Here is a 21,605-nt window from a genome sequence, read left to right as displayed (position 1 = left end):
AGCCTCCAGTGAAAGTCACTATGAAGCTGCCTGATATTATTTTCAGTCTGTGTCTATCTTGGTTGAGTTTTCCCTAGTAAGAACAAGAAAAATTATAAATTATCTTTTCCTCTGAAGTTTTTGAGATGGATTTTTACATATGGAAGAGAAGTCCAGATAGCTGAGCAAAGCAGAAAAAAACTGCTTCAAAATCCTACCAAACAGAAGTTCATTCAACAGAAGATGCAAATGAACTGAAACACAAAATTTACAAGTCTGTTGCAACCCCCCAAGACCCTTCTCCTTTGGGGTTTAGTGTGGGGCAGATTTCCCTTGCCCTCAAGTTTCTCAGCCAGCTTTTTTGAGTGGGAAACCATGACTGGGAGACAGTAATTTCCCAGGGGCAGAAGGAAATACACATTTCACAAGGATCACAAGTGCAACATGAAGGACTGGTGCTCACCCACCTTCCACCCTGACCTTATTCTAGTCCTTTCACCTAGGAGTCAAGGGACACAGAGAAAGGAAAACTGTTTCAGTAGGAATATCCAAGGGAAGTAAGTCCCATGTGCACATCAGATGCAGCCTGTCACACTGTAAGCAACCAAAAACCAACTAAACCATGTCCCAGATTTTTTTGAACACCTCCAGGGATGGTGACTCCACACCTCCCTGGGCAGTCTCACCACTCTTTCAGTAAAGAAATTCTTCCTGATACACAATCTAAACCTCCCCTGGTGCAACTTAAGCCTATTTCCTCTCATCTTATTGCTAGTTACTTGGGAGAATAAAATAATAATTATCATAATAATGTTAAAAGGGAGGGTTTAAGTCACATTATTTGTTTTCACCCACTTCAAAGCTTTCACTAATGTAGCTCAAGCAGAAAATAGCTGCAGATCCATTCTGGCCACAGGATGTACTTCTTGCATTACTCCAAAGGCATGCAAAGCACCCAAGGAATTTCAGCCCCTACACACCCTGTTGGAGTGCACAGTGCAAGGAAACCACCTTTGTCACCTTCCAAGCTGTCCCAGGGGAAATCCACTTGAGGAACTAATAGATCTCCTTCTAGCAGTGCTCAGTTCCCATCAGATCAATCTCTTTTGTGTACCAATCAGGAGTACATAAGACACACCATGATCTGCAGCTCCTTTTCTGCTTGGTTATTATTAGCTCTTCCACTCATTCATGAACCAAGCAGTCCTCCAGGGTGAGGAAAAAAGCTGACTGGAAGACAAGCAACTTTTTGGGACAGCTACAGTCAACTTGAGGATACTGAAGATCACAACAGCATGATGGTGGTATGGAAAATTAAGTGCCCTACTGCCCTTTTTCTACATGTTTATAATTTCTTCTACTGCACATTTTCAGCACCTTTGTGTGCCAATTCTTGCTAACTGCTTTCTGTAGTGCTCTAGAAAAACCCCTTTCAGCCTGTTCCACCAAGTTCTACCTTAGGTTATTACTTTCTTAATATATTTTTTTACTGGAGATACCATTAGTATAACTTCATTACTTGAAGCATACCTAACAGCACTACAAAACTACCACGTTCCACTGGTAAGTCAGGAAGAGCTCAAGGGAAGGACAAAGCTATCTACAGTCAACAAAAACCTGAGTCAGGCATGTAGGCAAACACTCTTAATCTATTCCAATCAAAGATTCTGCAAATACACAAGGTCACTGTGACCAGGATGCTATGAAACTGGACAAGGAGAAAAGGGTTTTTAGTGTAGTTACAGTGTAGTTTTCTTTTCCAGACAGAGTGACCTCAGCACTTCCCATATCTTCTGGAAAGACTGCTCCCTTTTTCCAAGGAGGGACTGAGGTTATAGAGAATTTGGGTTTTTTTTTTTGCTTGAATGTTTCTTTTCAGGAATTAACTTTTATGTATTCAATACTAGCATTGTTCAACAGGAGAGAGTGATTTGCTCTCTTCTGTAACCAAACAGAGCAACAAGGGCAGCAAAGAAAATAACTATATAGACTAAAATTAACCCAGAACCATCTTGTTCTTGAAAAGGCTCTCACCTTGTGCCTTCAGGGACTGAATAAATCTGTTCTCAGAAACCTCAGCAGCTCCAGCAGAACCATAATTGAACAGTCCAAAGGAGGGAGGAGAGAGACAAAAACAAACCAACAACAAAATAAAAAGATAAGGAATCACCAAGGATTGCAAACCTCCTGTGACTGCAGACCACTACAGTTTAGGAATTCTGATGACCAGCTCTGTGTCTTCCTGAGCAAGACCAAAAAAAGGTTTTTATTTTCACAAAAACCTCACACAATCCCCCAAAAAATCCTATTTCCTCAAGGCTGAATAGACAAATTTATGGAACTAACAGCATTTTTAAGAACCTTGTGTTCATCCTATGCTTCAAATACCACCTTTTTAATAATACCCACCTAGTACTTGGGGATGCACTTGGTCTGAGTGCAAAGGGAGCTTTTCTGTTGGCCATTCTGAGGAGTAGTAAGAGGTCCCAAGGCCACACAGCAGGTCCAGGAAGATCACTAAAGCAGTGCTGCTAGTGCCTTGTGGCACATCCCTGCCTTCCTTCAGTCTCTGGGCTCATATTTAGTTCCTCTCCTCCTGCTAAAATAGGGCAAGCTATTCCAGCCTGGAAAGAGGCATGAGGAGCCCAGGAATAACCAGTTTAAAGCCAGAGACAGCCTGACATAAGGGAAAGATGGCAACACAGATGGGAACCCTGAAGGCTTCTGAAGCTGATGGTAGTTTCCAGGAGGGCACATACAGGATTTTTCACAAAATGTTGATCATGGGCTGAAAATGTCCAGAAATTTCAGCTAAGAAGGTGCCATGTCATGAGGTGATACTAAAATACCATAGTAGCAGAGGAAACTACCAAAAAAATCCACATAGGCTAGAGGGGCTTTGGGAGCCAACTGAGAGGGGAAAAAATAAAGCAAGGAGCATTGGAGCAGCTGAAATGTACTCCAGTTTCAGTCCTCTCCTAGAAGTTCCCCAGGATGAAAGCAGCAGACTGCTCCAGCATCATGATTCTGTGGTGGTAGTGGGCTTGATATCAAACTATGGAATACTTTTTGCCATCTACTTTACCAAATAACTGTGATTTGTGACCATGGAATCTCAGTTCAATGACCTCACATCCAGAATTTATTTAGGCACTGCTGACATGTTCAAGTCTGGTAGCTCTGGAGCCTCAGACAAGGAGTTTCTTTCCAAACTGGAACCTTGCCAACATGCCTCAATCACATTGGATTTAAAGCAGAGTTCAGTCTTGAGGGCTCTGTCAGTATTTGGTCTCCTCATGGAGACTGCCAGTCCTCCTGAATAACAGCAATTTTCAACACATATGCACCTACCCCTCAAAAATCAGTGAGCCTACAAGTTCCAGCTCCATATGACACTGCACATCCATCATATGACAGCACCTTCCAGCAATAACAAGCTACATTGAAAGCAAGTCACTTCCAAGGAAAAGTCTCCTCCACCACTACCAGTGCTCTGATTTTTGTTCTGATCTCCACACAAAGACATTTTTTTCAGTGAGGCTGAAGTCCCTCTTCCTGCCAAAGGACTAAAAAGGGTGGCTTGGAGAAGACAGTATGCAAGAAACAGAGCTCTTAGGGAGGTCACCTCAAAATTCAGCACATAAAAAGCAAAGGGAGGAGGGTGGCAGGGGCTGGCAGACCTCTGGAATACCCATTCAGAAGCAGAAGAAACACATCAGAAGAACTTAGAATCATAGAATGTTTGGCTTGGAAGGGACCTCAAAGGTCATCTAGTCCAACCCCCTTGCTATAAGCACAGACATCTCCAACTAGATCAAGCTACTCAGAGCTTCATCCAGCCTGACCTTGAATGTCCTCAGGGATGGGGCCTCCACCACCTCTCTGGCCAACCTATCCCAGTGGTCTGTCACCCAACTTACTATGGATACTGAAATCATAGCTGTAAGAATTGCTAACTCAACTCCAGCCCTTGTTGGATTCTTGACTCTCAGCTGCTCAGAGGTTCTACACACAGCTTTGGCTGGAAGAGCAAACATGCCATCTCTGTAAGTCTTGGTTCTGGTGCAGCCAGTGCTGACCCCATCCCTTTTAAACCAGGGAAAGCAGCTCGCTGCCTCCCAGCTAAGAGGCCTTAGCCCTGTCTGGGACACATTTTCATTAGATCTGCAGAGGCTGATGTGGAAATTCAAAACTGAAAGGACAGAGTCAGATGACTGACCCTAAATAACATGTGAGCAATTCAATCCTGGCTTTCCCACTGCAGGCTCAGACAGCAGGATATCCTAACTGGTATTGATCAGTCCGTTTGCTGCTCTAGCTGATAATATTTTGGCACTGAATGAACATTTTTTTTATTATTATGATATGACTCAGGCTATCTGAGAAGATAATCAATTATATGAAAATCTTCTTCATCAAAGAATTAGATTAATAAATCTTATTTCTCTTGAAATACATTATGTACTACTTCACTGTCAACACTCTTCCCAGCTCACCAGGCTACAGGGAGAATCCACACTGAAGCAGCTATGAAGATATTGTCAGAAAATGAACACTTAGGAGTTCAAAAATAGTCTTCATATTTCTTTATATCTTCCACTGAACTATTTTTTATGTGATATATGAAAATGTCGTGCTGCTAATGAGGTTCTAGGAATGACCATGAACATTTTTGGCCTCACGTGTAGATAATTTTCAGGGCTGGAGACTCACAGGAGGTCTGTACAAACAAAAATCTTACAGCAACAGTCCTCTTTGCCTCATACTGTTATCCCTGTTGAACTGATGTGATAACTGAGGCAGAAACATATTGAACTTTTTGTCCAAGGTCACACAGTGAGGTCAGGAATGGAGCAGACTCCAGCTCTTTCAGTTCACTGCTTTGTTTTAAACCACCTAATCTCCCTTTCAGCTCTTTGGTGTTGATGCACAAGTACAAAAGACTCTTAATATACTGTTAATCTGTAAATTGCAAATCCCCAGTGTAAAAAGAATGCAGGTTAGGATCTAAAGCAAGCATATGAAATCCCTTTTCAGCAGAAATAACTGCAGCACGTCCCATCCCTGCAATAACATCTCCCAGCAGAAGGTCCTTGAGGCACTTTCAGTGCACTGCCCAACCCAACTAAAAACTCTTCAGGACTACCAAAAATTATGCCATTCAGCCAGGAACATGTAAGCTGATGTAAACTCCTGAAATCACACATTATAACCAATCTTTTCATGCAGAAAGTTCAAAAGAAAGGTAAAAATCATTAAAAAAAAGCAATATATAGAATTTCTACAGCATTTTACAAGTGTCTTATGAATACTAAGTAATCACCTCAACAATCCCATGGCAAAATGTTACCAGCAGCTATTTCAACACAGAAGCTGCACAAAGATGTGAAAACAGAAGCTGTAGCTTCAAACCCAAGTAATAACAACAGACCTCCAAATTTCAGGCAAAGATCACTCCTGAGAGCACCTGTAGTTAGTGTACATATGCTTTATGTGCCTGAAAAGTGAATTAACTTGCAGTTCTGATAGAAAACAGTCAACAGAAATAAACAGCACAGCTGCTTGTCTTGCAAACATATCATAAATTTAACTAGTATGAAGGCAGTGTCCAAAACTTACTTATTTTAAGAGGCAGGTATGTAGGTGATGAGCAAGAGATCTGAGACAGGAATTTACTTCCCCCCTTTGCTGTTTTCTTGTGCTACCCAGTGAAGCCCTCAGTGTATACATCCCTCAGCACATCAACAGCTCCTTCAGTCACACCCATGTGGTATGGCTGTGACAGAGCTTTTCATGGGATGTAATAACAGAAAACAGACATTTCCCTTGTATAGCTACACTTGTCTTTAACTACCTAATGCAGCTGTGATGTTTGCAACTCTATTTTTGATTTTATCAGGCATTAAATAAGCAGAAACATGAACAGGTTATAATAGGCCCAAACAAAACAACTGCACCTTTGAAAGTTTGAAAGCCCAGAAACCTTAAACATGGAATTTGGAACAAAACTGGCAACACTATATTGTGTGTATTAATACTGATCCATCACCCTGCAGTTAAAACAGGTTATGCTCTGCTTCCAAGATGCTAACCCAGCAGAGAAACATCTGAATGTTACCAAATAGAAGAAAAAAAAATATAAAAGATTTGGATAATTCCTTTAACTTGTGCTTTCTGTAATAGAAACTCTGGATCTGAAGGAAAAAAAAATATAGCCTGAACAACTTGTTCTCCCTTTCAAATACTAATCTGTGTGAGTTTTTTCCATGGAAACTGGTAAACCCACTCAATCTGCAGCTAAAACATCGACTCATAACCCAAAGAACAAACCCTGACCTCATTGCCTCCAGGGGGTTATTTCACCTCATGGCTCCTGTGTGGTACAGTAACCTTCATTATTTAACAAAAAACTCCAGACTTTTTCAGACAGCACCTCTGCTTGTCTCCAAATGGTACACAGGATCATGCATCTCCAAGTAGTCACCTCAAAAAAACCAAACCCAACCTAAAAGCATTGGCATAGCAACCAGGTGTGAGAGCTTTGACACCCTTCTCTGCACATTTCCTTCTGAGAAACAAAGGAACTAATTCTCCTTTCACAGTTTGATGCTAGGAGAATGCCACAGATGGCAGTGGACTAACATTTGATTTACACTGCCATCCAGGAGTGATAACTATTTGTTCCAGGGCTCTGAAACCTTGTGGTAGAATATTTATGAATCTTGAGCAGAGATTTTTTTGCCTAGATAGCTTTTTTTTCTTTCACATAAATATATCACAGGATTTTGTCATCTGGTTTAGGTTAGATCAGAACTGTTGCTAGAGGATTTGCAAACTGGTCCACTAAGAGTGGCACCTGACCCCCATAATAAGGTAATTCTGCAAGGAATGCAGCAGGGATGTGGCAGCCATACAACACTGCAGTATTTTCATTCACACAGACACTACATCAACTTTTTAGGCATTTCTTAGCACTCAAACAAGTACTCACAGGGTCAGAAGGACCACAGAAGTCTCTGAACACTTTTGGAGGCTCAGGCTGGATAATCTCCATGGCTATGCAAGGGCCTGAACACAACTCTGTAACCATCTCCTGGAAGAGAAAAAAAAAAAGACAGGAACAAATCTGAGCTTCTTTGAGTATGAGCTTGTATTCCTCCCCAAAACTAGATGGAAACTTGCAGACAGCAACAATTTTGGTGCCTTTAGGAAAGCAAAGACATGAAGATGTCATTAGTAGTCACAACAAAGGAAATGTATCCCATTTTGCTCCTTGGTTTAGAAGGTGGAGATTGAGGCAATGGGATAGACAGCAACAATTTTGGTGCCTTTAGGAAAGCAAAGACATGAAATAAAGATGTCATTAGTAGCACAACAAAATACATGTATCCCATTTTGCTCCTTAGTTTAGAAGGTGGAGATTGAGGCAATGGGATATTCAGCTCCAACAGGGTTCTGAATAGCATCCAGCAGCATCCACAATACTTTAAATACTTCTACAGGTCCATTCTTCTCTGGATTTCACAGAAGTATCCCATAACTTGTCAAACTACACAGAAAGAATGGAACATACTTTGCTGGGTATTAGCCTGAAAACTCACACTGTGTTCAGCCAGTTCCACAGGCACCAATGTACTTTGCAGTGCTCCCTACAGGGAACATTCTACACAGCTCAGATTTGTTTCCCAATATCTATCTGTTTGATGGCTTTAAGTCATTAAAACATCTCTTGGGCTTTTGGTTTTCACTGTCTTTTCCTCACATATTACTACAGAAGCTGAAAGACACAAGCCAACAGGAGAGAATTGCAAGGGTCCTGTGGCACAACCTGTTAGGGAATGGGTCCTTGATCTGCCAACATTCTTGTGGTGTACTGTTACCAGAGTCACTCCAAAATCATCTGTTCTCCTGGAGAGCAGAGACATCATGAGTTCCAAGTGGGTGATGAAGATGGGTCTTAGTTTTCATGAGCTTAAATTAACTGTGAGCATTAGTACAAAAGAATCAAGACTAATGGGGCAAGGAGAAAACATTTGCAGGAAATAAGGGAGGAGAGGGAAGGACAAGCAAGGTGCTGCAATAAAACCCAGCAGCCATGGGCAGGTCAAGGATGAGCTATGGCAAAGAAGAGTGGGGGGGGAAAAAAACAGTAGGAAAAGAAGAATTAAGTCCTTCTCTGTCTTTTATGAATTGTGATGGAAATTAAATGCACAAAAACTCCAAGTCAAGCAGCACTGTTTCAAAGAGTTGGTATCTTCATTCCATGCTGAAAGCACGTGCTTCATTTCCCCACTCTGGAGTCAACAGGACAGAATTATAGCCAAGTGCCTCTACCATCAACCTGATCTTACAGGTAGAAGTATTCCTGAGAGGACAGGAAAAGAGTAAAGACTAGTTTGAAGCTCTACAACATGAATAAATATCTTAATTCCAAATATTGTCTTATCACCAATGGATCTGTTAAGAACAGGTGATAGGTTAAGAAACAGTAAATTGCCACAAAGTCACTAATCTGTAATATCTCATTGAGTTCTGTCACTGTTAACAAGGAAATGGAGAAAAAACAGGCTTTTAACTTTACAAAATAATCTCCCTCCTTTTTTCACCATTTTCTATTCTGGCTACAGTAGGAAATGAAAAGCAAAAGAACACAAAAATCAATCAATAACATGCAGAATTCCACACAGGAGATACCAACAAAGCTAATATTTTGAGCAATTGTTCAGCTTTCTCTTTTCACAGCTTTATACACCATGTCAAGACTTTTTTTTTCCTGACTGCCAAGGGGTAACCAGAAGAAATGGGAGCAGAGTTTTTGAAGAGGATTATTCAGATTCCAAGTATCTTCTGTGCTGAGTTATTTTGGAATGATAAATAGAATTCAGATCAAACCAGACGGTTGTGAGTCATGGATAGAAGAGGTCATATTCTTTCTCCAATATCCTATTTCACAAGACAGTTCCTCCTATTTGGCCTCCACTGACAATATCTATTGCTGTTCCCATATGGGCCTTCTCTGGATGCCTTTACCATCATGATTAATTTTCCCACGTTTTCCTGTTTCACTGACATCCTGAGTGCATGGAGCTGTTAATTTAATATCAACTGAGTGCATATGGCTTGCAGGACAGAGCCCTACATTCTCCCTTTTCTTAAATCCCATCTAAAACAGATCTTCTTTATTGACTTACCCAGTTTAAATGTCACTTTCCCTTCTGAGTAACTCTCCAATTAAATTATGTAACGAAAACTTGTGACTTTTTTAGAAGGTCAGAGATTGTGCAAAAGAGCTGCAGAAGATGGTGGAGAATTTCTAATTTAGATCAAAGAAGAGGCTTTTGCAGTACCACAAGATTCCCCAGGCCCTGAAATACTGGTCAGATATGAGCCTATTTTAATGCTGCCACATACTTACAAGTCTGCCTGTATTTGAGTCAGCTCAGAATCTGCTTTGTTAATCAAAATAATTTAACCATTTAGAAGTTAAGGACAATTTGCATAATACATAGCAGAGCAGTGAAGCTCAACTCATTACTATTTGTAAAATGAAGCAAAACCCTCTGAGAAGGTGATAGAGAAATGCAAGGTAGTCTTCTTGTATTCCCAAAGTTCCATGTACAGTCAGGAGGTTTTATGTGACAGTACAACAAGGCATAAAAATATAGAGAGTCTTAGATGGCCACTGGAATTACAGCATATCTTAAATTTCTTAAATTTTCTGAAGATCCACAAAAGTCAGATCAACTAATTTAAGAACAGCTGAAAATGTCATTAGAAGAGCATTCAAATATAGCAGCCCCATTGTAAACAAAATAATAATAATAATTCTGGTCCAAGCCACTACTGCAATATCAAATCAAACTAAGATATAGTTATGACACATTCTCTCTCACAATAAAATAACTTCTCTGAGGGATTTTGTTCTCATGCTGTTGTATTTTACCACTTCCTTGGCTGAACAATTTTCACAAGACTCTCTTGTCTTACAACAAATCTAGCACAACTTTCACGATTAGTTTGAGAACGAGCTAGAACTGCTCAATACTTCAATTTTTCAAAGAAATCTTATCACACCCCCCAAAAAGGAAAGATGTAACCATTTCCTCATTTAATCACATTTTAGTTTTAAACAGATTAGGCTCAAATTTATGCTTACCATATATTCAGCAACGACCCCTTTGTATATTTCATAAAATTCTTCCACATTTGCACGCTCCATGTTGAACTAAGAAAACAAAAATGTCAGCCAGCCTGCCTTAAACAGCAACAAAACAGACAGACACTTCTTCACCAGCAAATATTCAGAATATTCAAGTTTTACCAGGCCACAGGAATGGCTTTACAGCTGCAATATATAGTTTATCAACAGCTTAGCCAGTGATGCCACAAGCAACATAGCACCCAGTATCTTCTTCCACCTTAAATATGAGCAGACAATGTAGTGTTGGCTGATGCCACTAAGATCACTAAATCAAAGGGCAGGATTCTCAGAACTGCTCTTGAGGACAATCTCTGTGCCAGCTTCAGCTGCTGAGGGTGATCAGGGTGTCAAAATTCCTGAAGTATCTTTAAAAAGCTTTCCCTAAATTCATACTAACTATATATTTTTAAAAAAATGAGGGAGGACGTTAACAATAATTTCATTTTAGGACATTTTATAAAGTCTCAAACTTAATAAAACTCAGTTTTATATCTCAAACTGCTTCAGAAGAGACAGATGTCATTATCCCCCTTCTAACTCCTTTTTTAGTAGAAACTATCTTAGTAGAAACCAAGATACAGAGAGAGGTAAAGGGTCTTGGTGCAAGGTCACCCAGCAACAAGAAACAGATCAGCTGATTAAACAAATAACAAAATACAAATATCACAGAGCCAGTGCTGATCCCAAAATATTGCTACACAGCCTGCACAAGGGTTTTGTATTGCTGAGAAACACCTGGGCATTGTTGTCAAGCTCACACAGCACTTCTTGGACTTCTGTTTATCAGAAGAACAGGCACAAAAGGAAACCTACCATCTGCAAAGCTGAGATCTGAAATCCTTCATTGATGATGGCTTTTATAATCTTTCCAGCTAGCCCTGAAGAAACACATAAAAGGGAGTAATCAATTTTAAAAAGCAGAATTTACAACTGGAAGACAGTTAGACCAATATACCACTTATTTTCAAACCAAAACCCCCAATGCTTGCATAATGCTGCAAGAGGAAACAGAGAAGAGAGCTGTGTTCACCAACTCTATCTTCTGCCTAAAGGGATGTGTTGATGATTTCAAACAACTAAAGTCCATGCAGCTGTTGAAAAGAATAGCTACCCAAAAAAAAAGGTAATTAGTGAAGACTTTGCTGTTCTCAGATCAACCACAAAACACCCCGTTGCTTCAAGATCAAGATTTATGGTTTTAATTAAGTTCCCTTGGCAATCCTGATGCTGAAACAGTAATCAATTCAGGACACAGGCTGAGTTTATACAGTGCTTACCAGAGTGAGGATCCTACTTTAAGGTAGAAACAATGCAGGATGATAATAATTATTTCAAATAAATCACAACAAAAGTTCATGTCTTCTATGGGAAAAGCAGAGCTAAAAATAAACTACTGATTTTAAGGTTATAGCTCACAAATGTGTTATTGCTGATTGTACTGCTTGCTTTATTCTCCCCAAAATGTGTCTTCAAAGGCTGAATGACATTGTAAAACCAAACACTAAACTCTGGAGAACAAGAACCACTGGTTTTCCACTGAATGTGTACTTTAGGTTTGCTTCTGCTTTCAAGATTTGAAAGATTAAGTTAGCCAAGCATGCTACTCCATGTAATTCATAGCATCACCATTTTTACAGAGCATAAATGCTGGTCCTCTAGTACAATTTGTGAAAAACTACCCATTTCTGGACATTTATTCAGAGCAGAACTAATCATAGAATCCTAACCCTGCAAGGAATGGCAACAGCAGGATATGACTCCTGGTCATTGCATCCTTTTACCAACTAGTCTTTAAATTGCAGGATTTTTTAGCACTTTCTAAATTTAGTAGATGAGAATTAACCACACATCTGGTGTCTAGGTTCTAGCATTTTTGCAGACACAAGGCTACCTTTGTGAAAGCTGCCTTGGCTGCCAGATCTCAGTTTTACATTTTATCAGTCAAGAAGTCAGCCACTTGCACAAGCCTTCACAACTGGCAAGAATGTAATTAAAATACTCATCAGGTATCAGGTTCTGGGGGACTGTGGAGATCTGCTTCTTACAGAACTTTTGTCCTCAGCAGTTTTACAAGCTGTAAGCAAAAAATGGATGTTTTGCAGGAAAAAGAGGGACTCAAATATTCAGCTTTTTGGGTTGCTTCTCTTACTAAAGTCATTAAGAATTTTCCCCTCTGTAGAAAGGGTACAGGCTCCTTTAATGAAAGAATCAAAGTAGGGATCTATCTTGCATAAAAGTCTTTAATACAAGGTTCATTTAATAATTAACTGAGACTTTCCTCTAGACTGTAATCCTGAGATCACCCTCCCTTGTGAGAACACAGCAATCAAAGCACACAGATGCCCACCACTGCAACACCCAAAAGGAGCTGATTGTCACCACTGCACAGACAGATGTCTTGCCAAAAACAAATTCAAAGTGTCTTGAGGAAGAGGCATGAGATTTCCTTGATGTTTGCAAAGCAGGATATTAGCTCCACTTCCTAGATGTGAGAATTGAGGCACAGGAGAAGTGATTTGCCAGTGGCAGAGCAGATGTACAAACCCAGTGACTTGGCCTCTCTTGTCCCATTTTAGGCAATACACATATTCTCCTAAGGGACACTTGCCTTTCAAATGCTGCCTGCACCAAAATAGAAACAAAAAGCATAGAGGCAATCCCTAAGCAACAGAAGAGTGGAAGCTCAAGGCTCAGCCTGGCAGTTGTTTCAGGCTTTCAGCCAGTTGCATGATTGAATTGGGATGTGTCCTCTCTGTTGTGGGTAGGGAAGGCTGAGAAAAAAAAGAAGGACTAATTAGATAAGAGTGCTTTCAACAATTTGTTCTCAACTTCAAAATCCAGATCTGAAAAATCAGCTTTTTAAGGACCCTTCAAACAGAGTGAGTGCATGTTTAAGATGTGATTACAGTAGGAACACAAGTCAAAGCTGCAGATTAGGCAGCAGTTAGGATGAATTTGCAGTCACAAAGCACAAAAGAATCACAAGCATTACTAAATACAACCAGGGGAATTTAGTACTAATCCTAACAAATATGAAAGAGAGCAAGAGCATGCACATGCCTTACTATGCATCTAATAAAAGACAAATAATTATTATATTTTAATCATATAAAATGATAAGGCACCAAGATCTCATCAGTGACATAGAACTTCCACAATTTGTGGCTTTATGACAACCAATATTGGAAAACTGTACTTCATGATGAAGCAGAGAGGAGAAGACATCAGACTGAAAGACATTATTGAAAAACTTTTAGCAGAATTGTGGTTTGGAATAAAAGAAAACAGCTCTTGAAAGTCACTTTTAACCTAATAGCACTTTAATTAATGGGATGGAACAGTTGAGTTCCTGGGACCTGCCAGTCCCAGCACACCACCAGCCCTACAACTAGGTATGTTACACCCTCTTGCCTTTGTCCTTGGCCTGTTTCCCAACGTGTTACCAATCATTCCACTATCAAAAGCTTATTAAGCAAGACAGCAGACTGCCTTCAAAGCAAGTCAAGAATTGGCTTCCTCATCTCAAGCTCTGTGTGTCAGCTTTTTAATATCCTTCCAATAACTAAAAATAATACCTCTGGAACAACACCAGTTTTTTGACAGGAGTACACAAACTGCCATGACTGATTAGATCATGATCCAACTAATCCAATAACATATTTCTAGAAGCAACGGGTACCAGATGATTAAAGTAGCACTAGCTATAAGTAGCAATTTCATTTCATAGCTATTTTTGACATTTTTAAATGCAGTTTTGCTTCACAGTATAACGAAATTATCTGACTCCTTATTGCCAACTGTTAAGGACCTGTCCCAAAACTCCAGAGAATCACAATCAAGGCTTGACTGAGCAAAGTTCTTTTTTGAATTCCAAATGAGGAAAAAGTGGGAATCAGAGCTGGGCCCTCCTGCAAATGTATTCCAGTTGAAGTTCTCACTAGTCTTTTTTTTTTCAGACAACATTGCAAAACACTGTGCAGTAGGAAGCTGACAGATGTCCTCAAAAAGTGTGCTTCTCTCCATCAGTATGATCAGCCTGGCCCTTGAAGAACAAGGTTTATCTATCTCCTCTCTTAGAGAAGGGAGGTTTTTCTATTTAGAAATAAGACAACAAAAGCTACCCAGCCTAACCATGAGGGGTGAGAAGTGGCTGCAGACAGAAGATAAAGAGGAACATGTGAGGAAATGATAAGATAATATTATTAGTGATAGAATCCAAGATTTTTCAGCATTTCTCATTCCTCTCTAGGCATTGCCTTAAAGAAGAATTCTAAGAAATCTAAAGGGCAGCTTTAGGGATATTTATGGAGAACTTTATCAACACTGCAGCTCTGGTGAAAATCTTTACAAAAAAATATTCATCTGAAAATACTAAAAGGGCAAAGACAAAAGATGTCAGCACTGAAGTGCTTTTATAGAACTCAGCATTTTGTTGGCACAAGGAAAATTATGCATACAGACAGTAAATCTTAGGGGACCTTGAAACCCAAGAGCTTGATGTGGCTGCAAACAGGAACCCACAGAAAGGGTGGAAAGTTCAAAGGCTTTAAACCCAGCTGCAACTTTTTGAACTGCTATGTACAAGGCAAGACCATATTTGTGAATATTTCAGGGCATTAAGACACAAAATGATGAAAACCTATAGGAAAAAAAGCCTGTTCTGGCTGTTCTTACATAAGAACAGATAGGAAAGGTCTCTCTTGAAGTCACACTTAAAATTCAGATGGAAAAACTCATACAGAAATTCAAGTCCCAGATCACAGCCAGGCTACAGAAAGTATCCAGCAATTTGGCTGTGCAGTGTGTGCTGTTTGAGAAGGGAACTTGTGGAAGAAAGAAAGATTAAGAAGGAAGGATCAAGACCTCTGTAAAAGTTATGCTGAACTCAAACTGATGGCTGGATGTTTATAAAAATAAAAGAAAGGCTTAGGTTCTCACCTTTTATTGTTCTTCTGCTAAGATAAAGCTTAGAAAGAAATATCCAGTTTGGTTTTCTTTTTACTTCTTTCTTCTGAGTTGCTAATTATCTTGTACTCCTTTAGCACATCCACTCTGATTTTTATTCACTTGAAAAGAGCATGGTAAACCACTCTGGCCAGTAGAATGTTTCCAGGACTATAATGATTTTCATTTACTTTTGCTTATTTCTTCAGGGTGAACAAAACTAAACATGGTATTTTAGTACCACTGGATTCTGTCATGGCATTCAGTGTTATAATTCAAAACATTTCTTTGCTTACTAATATTTCTTTCTCTTTTCTGGTTATCCATACTGAACACTATGCATGGGATTTTTCATGGATGGCTACAGTTACAGAGAGGAAATAGTTAAAATTATGCCTTGCAGTGTGTGTTAGCCCATAATAATAAACAATAATTTTAATCTACTATTGCACTGTCAATTTACTTAACTCTGGAGGTTAAAAGCCTCAGGAGATACCCTATAATCTGCTCCATCCTTTACTAATTTTATATTCAGCTTCCTGGGGAAGTTTTGCCAACTCAGTGCCCTAGATCAATAGCAAATATACTGTGAGCTCTACCATTCATTTTCAGCTTGGCAAAAGACTGTCACACATTCCTACATTCTGTGTCTTGGCTCTTTTCAGACCCAATATCTTGCTTTTCTCCTTACACTCTGATCTGAAAAGGGCAGGAAGAGAAGAGACATCAAGATACTTCTCTTTGGCTCCAAGATACAGTGAAGTTAAGACTATACACGGCTGCATTTTAAAATCTTTCCCAAAATGCTCTCAAAAACATCTGTAACAAAGGTTCCATCACATCCCCAGATATCAGGCCAATGCTACACTTTGAATAGATACTTCCTTAATCATTAGATTAAATTTTCTCTGATCTAAATTAATAAATGTGCACACGTTTTCCAAATTTTCATACAGAAAGCTGTATATCCCTGTTTTCTCCATCTCAGATTGCATAAAGGAAACCCTTCCAGTTGTCCTTGGCTAAATCTTGTATTCTTTTTGCTTTCAATAAATTGATATTTTTGGAACAGACTGCCCAGAAACTGGACATGCAACATGAGCTAGGTTCTCACCATCACTAAGCAGAAAAAGACACTGAAAAAAAAAAGTATTAAAAGTGTGTCCAACATTGTGAACCCTGGTTGTGCTTATGATATATGTGCACACCTATCCCATGCTTATGATACATCACTGTTCCAACCATTGCTCTACAACCTTTTCATTGATATCCTGCCAGTTCTTCTCTATTTTATATTTGCTCATGTATTTTCCCTCCTCCGTGCTATTGATCTACAGTAGTTTATATTCAGTTTCATCCTCATATTGCAGCATTTCTGCAGTTCACAAGGAACCTTTTGAATTCTGATCACAGCCTCCAAAACTGTAGCATGTGCTTAGTGCCACATGCAAACCCTGCAACCGTGCTCTGTCCTTCCCCAGCCAAGTCATCAAGGACAATACTGACAAGAAGTGGCCCATGGATGGGTGACAAGATTTCCCTTGTGGAAACCTTTTCATTGGATGTGCTCATGTCTAGTCCAATGCTCAGGAAAACATTTCAAGCTATGCAGATGTCCATGCTGCACAGATTTAAACATTCAGATATCTTCATTAAAGGAAAATTTTTGTTTCATGACACCAAGGGACTTTGACAAAGGCACTGATGTTGAAGTTAATTAGACTATCTGGTTCTGGTTTACCTTCTTTTATGGAAAGCATACTTAGAGAATTCAGAGATCAGCAAAGCTTATTTTCCTTCAAAAAACCCATTCTGATAAATGTCCAGCATGTCATCACTAAGTGGTTTAAAGGAAATTATAGACTCTGGCTTCATCAGTTTCCTTGGTATGGGAGAAGCCTGAAATTGCCTAAACCACTCTTAGAATTAACTTTTCCCTAACCCTTTAAGAATGCAAATCCCAAAATGCAGTGATAAAACACTCATTCCCAATGTCCTTTTTTTTTATATTAACACTATTGTCCCTGCAGAGAGATGTTTTTAAACAACAGGAGCACTGAACACTATTGGGAAACACCCTTTCCAGTAGTAGGAGGTGACTTATAAGCTTCATTAAGGACTGGTTGTGCTGTTTGATCTTTTTTTTTTCCTCTGAGGTATTCTTCTTCCTCTTCCTTCCAGTCTCAAACCATCAGAAAGGATCCAGATCGAGTTCACATCCCCCTCAAATCAATTAGTTAATAATTCAAATGTCAAATATCTTTTTCCTATTTTGAAAAAATAAATGGCACTCATCCACTAGACATTGAAATCCAAATTCAGTCTAAGTTGGGAAGCCAATGCTAAGCAGCTGAAACTTTATGCAGGAAATAATATGAGAAACAAAACAGCCTTGATTTCAAAAACAAGCATCCCAAGCATAGAATATATGTCATTAAAACTATAGCAAAGAACTTAAAATACAGATGGAAGTGGATGGCCCACTGTTCTCATGGAAGAGAGATTTATTCTAAAAATATCCTTGATATATCCAGAGATGTCCCTGCTTATTGCTGGGGGTTGGACTAAATGACCTTTAGAGGTTCCTTCCAACTCAACACATTCTATGATCTCACTCAATCTACTGTACCTCCTTGAAGCATCTGCAAAGGTCTCTGTTCATCCCATCCTTTTTCCATTTCCAGGTTGTAACTTCAAATAGCTCTTTCCAGACTTCTAATGAAGTGTACCATGGCTATCACCAATGCCCCTTTGTACTCAGCCTTGTGGACAGGATACAAAGAAAAGTTCTGCTTCCAGTGAGGTGAAGTCCACAGGATCTGCACTTCACCTTTCTGTCCTGAATACTTATCACAGACAGAAGATATTCTTTCAGATTACTTCTGAGAAAATTGTTCTCATTTTTTCTAAAGTGTGAGAAAATAGCTTTCTGAAAACCTTGTTCTACTTCTAAGTTTCTTGAAAATCAAAATAATTAGTGACTCAAACTGATGTCTAAAAATCCAGAGTGAAAAAAAATAGTTTTTAAAAAAAATTTTAAAAGTCTATCTAATGAATATAAATCATTGTGATAAAACACAATGACACAGATACCTAGTCCTGAGAATGATGAGAGATTTCCACCTCTTCTACCCCATCCTCTTTTTCTTTTCCAGCTTATTTCCTTTCCTGACTACATAGATGTCACTGTACCTAGCACACCACAGAGGTCAACTGGCCATGGTCACAGTGATGCCTTCTCTCTTTTGGAGAGCAACAAGTCTATTGTGTGTGAGGAACAGCTCTTTGGTTGGCTGCAGTCAGACAGGTAACCTACCAAAATTCAGGATTTTAGTCCTTCTCTCTCCACTCTCTCTTGTAAAGTAACTTCATTTGTTACACAACACAAATAAACCCCATTTCTGCTTGAGACTAAACTGACTGTCCTTGCTTATTTTTTGTCAAATAAGCAAGCAACTAGTCTCCCAATTAAAATTTTTCTAAGCCTTGGCATAAATAAGGCAATATGATTCTTATGGTTGTGTGTCATGCAGCACTTTGTTGAACAATGTGAAGGTCTATCAATTTCTAAAGCAGTCCAGTAGCTATGAGGTTAAATTAGGAGAACTCTCTAAAACTTATCATCCACTAGTCTAAAACCACATTTCCACAGAGTATCTCTTACACTTGGGAAGAATCCACTCCTGCTCCTTTTGTTTTCTATGAGACTTACATTTTATTTGAAGATTAACATAGAGCACAGCTCTGCAAATTTTGTGATAAATTAAACCAACAAACAAGAAGATGGACAAGGGTTTAAATTACCAGCACTGTTAGAACAAAATGCCAAGCCTAACACATACTAAAAGAGGAAATCTGTCTGGGTAACCAGTCTGACATCCAGGAACCTTGAAGACCACAGAGGCTCCCTTACCTTGCTTCAGGTCCACTGAATTCCTGACTAGCAGTTTTGCTTTTCAAGTTCCTGCCACAGTTCTAGCCCCACAGTTGTTTCTGACAAAGCTCTGAATTGAGAACTCATGTCTCAACTTAGGAGTGCAGAAAAGGAGGGTGGGATCTCATTTCTCAAGCTCTGTGCTGTAACCTAAGTACAGAATGTGAAACACAACAAACTTCTGACCTCAGCCTTTATACTCTGATCATTACTACTTTCATTTTTTTTTCCCCTGCTCATTTTTCAAAGGAATTAAGTAAAAGCCACATCAAAGAAACTTTAATCATGAAATACCAAATTCTAATTCCTACAGCAAACATGACAAAACTGTTACACATAAATACATTAAAGTTAATCCCACTCCAGTGGTCTACAAGGTGCTATTTCTGCCTGCAAAACAGTTGACTCATAACTGCCCTCAGGGGAAAAACTGATTTTAAAAAAAACTGATTTTATTAAACTGTTTTTTTCTTCTGAGCATTACTGCTACTACCTCCAGATCTAATAATATGAGGGGAATTACAAAAAGAGAATGTCTAAATTATTGCCACTGTGACCTTGTATCTGAATTACCAGAAGCTCTGAGCACAAGAAGTGGGTTACAAAACAAATCCACACTAAAACTCTCCAATAGAAAAGAGTTAAACCCTACAATCCTCATCAACACACTTGAGGAGCTGTGCTTATCAGTTATTATCCTCCTTGACTTCAAACTGGTGCCAGGAGAAGAGAAAGAGGAGCCAGACTGACAAAATAGCTGTTGCCTCACTTCTTTAAGAAGTGTGTGTGGTACACCCTCCTAGAGGGCTGGTGCTACCACCCCTCCAGCATTACCAGCACCCTTGACAGTTGAAATTAAACTTTGTCTAACTCCCCTGGCACCCTTTATCAGGCCCCAGGGTCCCTCTGCAGCCTGACAGGCACTTTGGGGACTCACTTTGGGGACTTATCAAGAGGCCAGGTCCTGATGCAGGTGGAAGGGCTGTGCTGCTGAGGCTGCCTAGCAACAGATGTTTCTGTGTGCCTGTCAGGAGAAGGTCAGAAGGCCAGAGATAAAACCAACAGTGATTTTCCACTGCTTCCTCACTGGATAGGAACCTTGTAAGCCCTTCAGGGTAATCAAAGGCAGTTTCTAAGAAAGGATTCTGTCTGAGAATTCATCAGTGTAAACTAGAGACTAGATCCAGCCTTTTCACAGCAAGGTAAGACCACTGAAAAGCCTCCTAGCTTACAGCTCTGGTTAAAGCAAGCCATGTTCCAAGAGAAAAATAGAAGATATCTCCTTCTAAGAATCAGTTATGCAACAGACTTTGGAAGAAAAAGAAACACTGGGAAAAAGGATCAGAAAGCAAAACTCAAATCATGAATTCAGTCAAATGAGTCTGCAGAAATAAAGACTAAAGCTCCATAGAATCATAGAATCCTTTAAAGGGAAACTTCACATAATTGTAAATGTGTAATGAGCAGATTATTGTCAAAGTGTGATGAGCAGATTATATTCCTGGTAATTAGATAATCAAGTTCAAAGCCTCAGCAGTGCCTAGGAAATGGCAAAAAGGTTTATTTTTAGACAGTCAATACTGAAAATTTGTGGAGCACAAATCAAATCTGCAATGCATAAGGAGGCTCTGCTGCTTTGACCCACATAAATTCCTCTCCATGCCTCTGCCAAAGCTCCTTTTCACACTGATGGCCACACAGGATTTCCTTTCCACTCCAGCTCCTGTGTTTCCACTTAGATCCTCCCCACCAGAAACAGCCCAACTAGAAGCACTGCTGCTGCAGGTAAGTTGCTTATTTTGAAGACCATGCAGTGTTCTACGTGTGATTTTGCCAAAAAGGCAGCTCAGTAGTTGCTATAGCACCTACTTCAACTGAGATACAGGAGATGTTGCTGGTAGAACCAGAATGTGTTGGGTATCACCTAACAGAGCTGCTGAAGAGAAGAGAAGAGGAGAGAAGAGAAGAGAAGAGAAGAGAAGAGAAGAGAAGAGAAGAGAAGAGAAGAGAAGAGAAGAGAAGAGAAGAGAAGAGAAGAGAAGAGAAGAGAAGAGAAGAGAAGAGAAGAGAAGAGAAGAGAAGAGAAGAGAAGAGAAGAGAAGAGAAGAGAAGAGAAGAGAAGAGAAGAGAAGAGAAGAGAAGAGAAGAGAAGAGAAGAGAAGAGAAGAGAAGAGAAGAGAAGAGAAGAGAAGAGAAGAGAAGAGAAGAGAAGAGAAGAGAAGAGAAGAGAAGAGAAGAAAAGAAAAAAGAAGAGAAAAGAAGAGAAGAGAAGAGAAGAGAAGAGAGAAGAGAGCCTCTCCATTCTGTCAAGGATTGCTGAGCCCCAACAGGTCAGCCCTTCCTTTCTCAAATTTTCTGCCTACAGCTGCACAGTCTCTTGCACATGGCTCTTCCAACTGACATGATCCAAAGTGCTTTATAAGAAGACCAAAGTACCAAAAGAGATGCCACTCAGTGATATGTTTGCTGTCACTCACAAAAACAGGCTAACAAACACAAGGAAGATGAAATACAGAAGAGGACAGGCTAAGAAAGCCAAATCCTCTC

At 39.6% G+C, this 21,605-nt stretch overlaps 1 protein-coding gene across 1 annotated transcript in view; it reads right to left on the bottom strand.

Moving 5' to 3' along the window:
• LOC103772275 (nucleoside diphosphate kinase 7-like) overlaps nt 1-11,062 on the bottom strand; it is a gene marked incomplete at its 5' end in the record, with an annotated part of 29,600 nt that extends 18,538 nt beyond the window's left edge. The window contains 3 exons of the mRNA XM_008939602.1: nt 6,971-7,072; nt 10,136-10,204; nt 10,994-11,062. Of these exons, the coding sequence (XP_008937850.1) occupies nt 6,971-7,072; nt 10,136-10,204; nt 10,994-11,062 (240 nt within the window). The remainder of the gene's footprint in view (nt 1-6,970; nt 7,073-10,135; nt 10,205-10,993) is intronic.
• Nucleotides 11,063-21,605: the final 10,543 nt, after the last annotated feature.

Source organism: Merops nubicus, unplaced genomic scaffold (assembly GCF_000691845.1).
Source record: "Merops nubicus isolate BGI_N331 unplaced genomic scaffold, ASM69184v1 scaffold5544, whole genome shotgun sequence".
Taxonomy (NCBI): Eukaryota; Metazoa; Chordata; class Aves; order Coraciiformes; family Meropidae; genus Merops; species Merops nubicus.
Note: the sequence above shows the minus strand (reverse complement) of the source record. Positions and strands in the feature narration are given on the sequence as shown.